The sequence below is a fragment of the Lathyrus oleraceus genome, chromosome 1 (assembly GCF_024323335.1).
Source record: "Lathyrus oleraceus cultivar Zhongwan6 chromosome 1, CAAS_Psat_ZW6_1.0, whole genome shotgun sequence".
NCBI classification, from domain to species: domain Eukaryota; kingdom Viridiplantae; phylum Streptophyta; class Magnoliopsida; order Fabales; family Fabaceae; genus Lathyrus; species Lathyrus oleraceus.
In genome coordinates, this window is record NC_066579.1 from 2,941,870 (window position 1) to 2,947,666 (window position 5,797).

Genomic DNA, 5,797 nt, shown 5'->3' on the forward strand with positions numbered 1-5,797 from the left:
ACAAGCTTTTGTGCTTGTTCCAACAGTATTTTACGAGATAAAGATCTGTCGAGAATATATCAAGTGTGAATAATATGAATAATAGTTCCACATTAGTTGATAATGTGAAAACTTGAGCATTTATAAGTGAGAGAACTCACTCACTTATCACCTTAAGATTTTGGATGAATATATAGTGTGTCTCTTACAAAGATATTCTAGAAAAAAGAAGTTATTAGAAGACACTTTTACCTGAATCAGCTACTCCATGAAATTTTTGTATGTAATAAAGACTTGTTTCAATAAACATGTTAATTAAGTGCTTATGTATAAGTTCGTTCTATAACAAAAGATAAAATAAAGTTAAGCTCATTTTATATATGCTGATTCTATAATCTCTCAAACAACCTCGCAAGTGTTTATATCCGTGTATAAGCTTAAATACACAAACAAGACTTTGAATTTGTTTGAAGGAAATCCATGAAGTTATTAGAGATGCATCATATTGATAACTAGTTAAGCAAAGAGAAACTCTGGATGCTTGAATTACTTAAGTGAAAAAGCACTTGTTCAACAAAATTCACAAACTGTTGTTTTTGCAACTTCTTCTCATAATGAAGCCAACTATCATCAAATTGTAGACAGGTTATGGATTTCCAAATTTCAATCCATCTTCTTGATAAGAAGCTGGTACGAACAGCGTCTATAACTGGAATGGAAGATAGGATGTGACCAAGAATGTTTTCATGTAATGTGCTAATGATGTCGATTTCTTCAACTGCAGTTTCCTGTTTTGGAGGGTGTTTTGTTACATTTTCTGTAGTTGCTTCATTTGAATCCATGCCTACCTACTACAACTCTTCATGGTCTGAGAAATTTGAAAGAGAGTTCTACTTTGTGTTGCCTTTTGAATGAGAAGTGATGTGTGGTCCCGATAATAAAAGTTGCTACCAAGAATTCAGAGAAAAGTGGTTGTGATGTACTCCCTCGGTCCATCCTATATCACTCAGAAAAGTGGTTGTGATGTACTCCATCTGTCCATACTATATCACTCATTTCAACTTTTCATACTATTTACATCGGCACGTAAACAATGGATTGAGATTCGGTGACTTTGAGACGCCAACATCATTTTTTTGGGATGAATTACAAGACAGTAAGGTTTGTTTTTTAATTATTTTTAAAAAAGTATATGCTCTCACAAAATGATGTTGTTGTAGATTCCACATTTTCCAATTCATGAATAATTTTTTTCAAAGTAAAAATTCAATGATTTATTGATTTTCTTAGATGACAACATTAAAAACTTATTCCTAATCATACTAAAAAAATATGGTAACAAAAAAATGTGATGGTAAGAAGCGGTAAGAAATATTCCTTATAGTTTTCCATTTTCTTTTTTTGGATCTACAATAGAAGTCACCTATAATCTCTCATGGACACAAATTTTGATTCTAAGCACCAACAACTTTGTATTTTATTTATTAAAAAATTGGTATTTTCTTTCTATTTTTATATTTAAATTCAATTAAATTATATTTTCCTTCGATCATCCTTATCAACCAAGGGGAAACGTAACCCAATATCTATAAAAATACCTGAGTCACTAACTTTTCCCTTAACATAATTTATCTCAAAAATATCATTTGTCATGTCATGTAATATTGTTCTTGTTTCACTTTCACAAAACAAGACCTTGAAAATTTTGGTTTGAATATTAATGTCAAGTTTCACTTTACCAAGTGGATCTGCTTGAAACTTGACATAAACATTCATAGTTAAATTTTTCAAATCACAATATTGGTCATTTATCATCTCAGTTAGTTTATCCACCAAGGAGAAATATCCTTATTTTATTTTATTTTTATTTAAAAAAGAAATAACATATTATCTTGGTGGTCATAAAAATCAGAGGGAGAAAGTAATATAGTTTTTGTCTATAAACAAATCATTGTCGTCCATTTATAAAGTGGCAATGGTCAAGACATTATCAACACATCAATCCACGTGAAATTCTCACCAGACAATCAGAACGTGAATGAACAATGATTTATCTTGGATGAAAAGTATTAGAAGGCAAACAATGATAATGAAAGTAGTTTGATTGAAAATAATGAAATGAAAACTATAGATGGATTTCAATAGTAGAAGAATGTTTAAGCTTAAGGTTGGTTTTTTTATCTTATAATTGCTAACATTATTTTCTTAGTCTAACCCTGGACATTTTTATACTCGAAATAAATACATGCAAACTATTGAACTTGAAAAGTACATGAATGTGCAACAAAACTTAGAATTTGAGATTTAGCAACTTCAAGCACATGATGGTGACGATGAAGATTTATAATTTGCCATTAAATTTGTATTTTGTAGATTGGAACGAAAATAATGTCAAATGTTAAATAAATTATATATATATATATATATATATATATATATATATATATATATATATATATATATATATATATAATATATATATATATAATATATATATATATATATATATGAGATCAAACTCATGACGAATACAATTTTTTCTTTTGGGTGAAAATTCAATCGAACACAAAAGTGATGTACTTTCTATGACACCCTTTATTACCTCGTCCACCAAAAAGAAGTAAAAGTTCTATTTAACCAAGATAAAATCACAAATATGTAGTAGTGAGCTCATCAAAAAGAATTTTAGCAAATCACATTATTTTAACTAATAGAATTAGTGTTTGCATATAAATATTAGATTTGAAAGTTTTTTCTACGCAATCAAACAGCAATTTTATTTGTAATGTTTTGTTTTTATCATAATTCCAACTAAACATCGTATTTAAGAAGTTAAAAAGCTTTCAAATATAATATATATATATATATATATATATATATATATATATATATATATATATATATATATATATATATTATATAGAATGTTAAGTACAATATTAATTTCAAATTATTTTCAACATCGGTGGTTAATGCTTTTTGGATCAAAAAACTCACATAAAATAAATAAATCAAACTATTTTGTGTATCTAATATCTAACTAATAAAAACAATCCCTAATTACTCTCTAATTTACCCTTTTGATCAAATCTATTTTTAACTAAAACAAAAGGGCATTACTGACTTTTTCAAAATTCCCGAACTATTAGAGATTTGGCAATTAATTTTGCTGAGGTGTCATTTCTTAGTTTATTCTCACATATATGGTTTATACAAAATACAAAATGGGATACACGAGGAACGCTTTGGGATACGCAGACACCAATTCATTTTATGCCTCTTTGAATTCCAATTCAATTTGGAAAATTGAGTTTCATTTATAATTCAATTTGAAAAATTGAGTTTCATTTATAATTGTTTTGGGAATTAGAAAATCCTATCTACACCGTGGCTTTACAAATTCATTCTTCTTCCCCTTTCAACTCATTCATGATATCTTTCTGTTTCCCCTTTCAATTCATTCACAAATTGAAAACCTATTTTCGTCACTCATTCACAAATTCTTTCTTCTTCCTCTTTCAACTTTTCCATTCGGTAAACTCCATAACCTTTCCACAATTTCATTGATAATCATGTTTCTTCTATTTTTTGAACGTATTGTAACCTACTAATTAGGTTTCAGATTTTTTCAGAATTTACATCAACGATGGCGCGACCGATTGAATCCGTGATGGACATTAACGATTCTAAAGATTTGTGGAAGATTGTTGTTCGTTGTAGACATTTCTGGACTGTGAGAAGTTCGTCAAGCAAAGAACACCTTGAACTAATTTTGGTTGCTTCTAAGGTATTATTTTCACTGTTAGTTGTTTATGTTTTAATATTCATACTTATTTCTATATAGTTAATGATTATCTGAAACAAATTTGGCACATTTTTATTTTTTATGATTAAAAGCTGGATATGATACAAGCAATTGTACCATCCCATCTGGTGTCGAAATATGTGGGCGATCTTGCCGTAGGAGCTTCATATATCATGCAGAACTTTAAAGTCTCAAACAACGATTTCTCCTTTAAGTCTACTACTCATGGATACAAGTTGGTATTTTGTGGTTCAACTTATGTTAAAAAAACGGAGCTCCCGGAGATTCCTATAGATTATTTCAACATTCTTGGTTTGTCGTCCATTGCTGATGGAAAATTCCAGCCTAATGTATTGGTTGGTACGTTGATATTTATATATATTATTCACCTATTTTATTTGGATTATCTTGTATGTATGCTTACATTGTTAATCAAACTTTTGAAGACGTAGTTGGAGGAGTTACTGAAATTCTGCAGACTCAGATAAACTCAGATAACAACAAAAGCAAGTTTGTGTTTATGATCACTAACATGAGGTATGAAAACATTTGAGTTCGTATACTCAAAAAACTATTTACATTGTATTCGTTTCCTTTTTGTTGGTTTCCATTCTGTTAAATATCATAAAGTGTTTTGCTTTTGTTTGTTGTGGTGTAATTGAACCACAACATCTTTGCTTTTTTTATTGGTAGCAAAATTGTCGTGCAGTGTACACTATGGGGTAATTTTGCATTGTAATTTTATGAATACTACAAGAACCATGGGGAAGATGTGAACATTGTTGTTCTATTACAAAATGCAAGGATAAAGGTTGCGCAAGGTAAACGTTATCGTGTTCTGTTGATAATTTAAATACCCAATGTATTTGCTTCATTATGCTGATATTTAGTTGGTTTTGAGGAGGTTTTCCTTTAAATGTATCCAATGCTTGGAGTGGCACAAAGCTGATCATTAATGATATTAGTAATGTTGAAATTAAGAAGCTGAAGGATAGGTATTTCACAAACATCTTGGCGTATCAGATTTCCCTTATGATTTTTTCGTACAATGTCGTACATGGTGATAGAATTTTACTCTATATTGATTCTTTTATATAATGACTCGCAGCCTAAATGCTGAACTGCCAAAGCTTTCTTCATCAAGTTTGCAAGTTGAAACAACTCAAACCTCACAGTATTCCGATTTTGATAAATTTATATGGAAGGCCGAAGTCATTAGTTTGGCTGAGATCGCGATGCTTAAACAAGTATGCAGGCTGCACATGAAACTTTAATCTGTTCTTAATCTTTATGTTATTTATATAATATAAGTGAAAATTCATTTTACAGGAAACAACATGTGTCACCATAGCGAAGTTGGAGAAGTTTGAAGTTGGTAATTCCGGTTGGTATTACGATGGTTGTGCCGAATGTACCAAGAGCGTCGTTGTAAAAGATGGCAAACTTAAGTGCTATGCAAATCACATAAGTTCTGAACCCGTGCCAAGGTATTCATTCATCGTTGTGTTATGAAATTGTTTCAATGGGAGTTATAAATTGGGTTCAATCTATTTAAATGGGATTTATATATAGGTACAAGCTTGAAGTGTTGGGAGTTGATGGTAAATTCAAGTCCCGTTTCGTCTTTTGGGATAGTGACTGTTTCAAGTTAATTGGAAAATCTGCTCTACAGATGAAAAATGAATTAGTGGAGGTAATATGAGTGTCTTCAAATGTTGTACAAGAAATTGCTAATAGTATATTTTGTTAATATGTATATTTTTTGCTGAAATTTAGGCCGGTGAAGACAATCCGTTAGAATTCCCTTTTGGTCTTGATGCTATGTTGAAGAAGGAGTTGGCAATTAGAGTTGTTTTTCAACCGAAATTTAATCGTCTTTCGGTTATTAGCTTTAAAGACGATGAAGATTCACGTAAGAAAGTTAAGGACACCTTCAAGTCTCATGAGGTATGTATTAACATATTATTGGCAAATGTTTCAATCTCATTGATTTGTATCTTAATTCTGATTTGA

The 5,797-nt window shown here is 30.0% G+C and overlaps 1 protein-coding gene across 1 annotated transcript; it reads left to right on the forward strand.

Moving 5' to 3' along the window:
- The first annotated feature begins 3,625 nt into the window (after window positions 1-3,625).
- Window positions 3,626-5,797, forward strand: LOC127086562 (uncharacterized). Its single transcript, XM_051027342.1, has 8 exons — window positions 3,626-3,766; window positions 3,877-4,140; window positions 4,542-4,605; window positions 4,689-4,779; window positions 4,893-5,031; window positions 5,114-5,271; window positions 5,357-5,477; window positions 5,561-5,797. The coding sequence occupies exons 1-8, from the start codon at window positions 3,626-3,628 to the stop codon at window positions 5,795-5,797; spliced, it is 1,215 nt and encodes a 404-aa protein (XP_050883299.1).

What these genes read in the sequence shown, in the direction of transcription:
- LOC127086562 (XM_051027342.1), top strand. Translation starts at nt 3,626, where the DNA reads ATGGCGCGACCGATTGAATCCGTGATGGACATTAACGATTCTAAAGAT. An exon ending in AGTTCTGAACCCGTGCCAAG is followed by an intron (nt 5,272 to 5,356) that starts GTATTCATTCAT and finishes ATTTATATATAG; the next exon opens with GTACAAGCTTGAAGTGTTGG. An exon ending in TGAAAAATGAATTAGTGGAG is followed by an intron (nt 5,478 to 5,560) that starts GTAATATGAGTG and finishes GCTGAAATTTAG; the next exon opens with GCCGGTGAAGACAATCCGTT.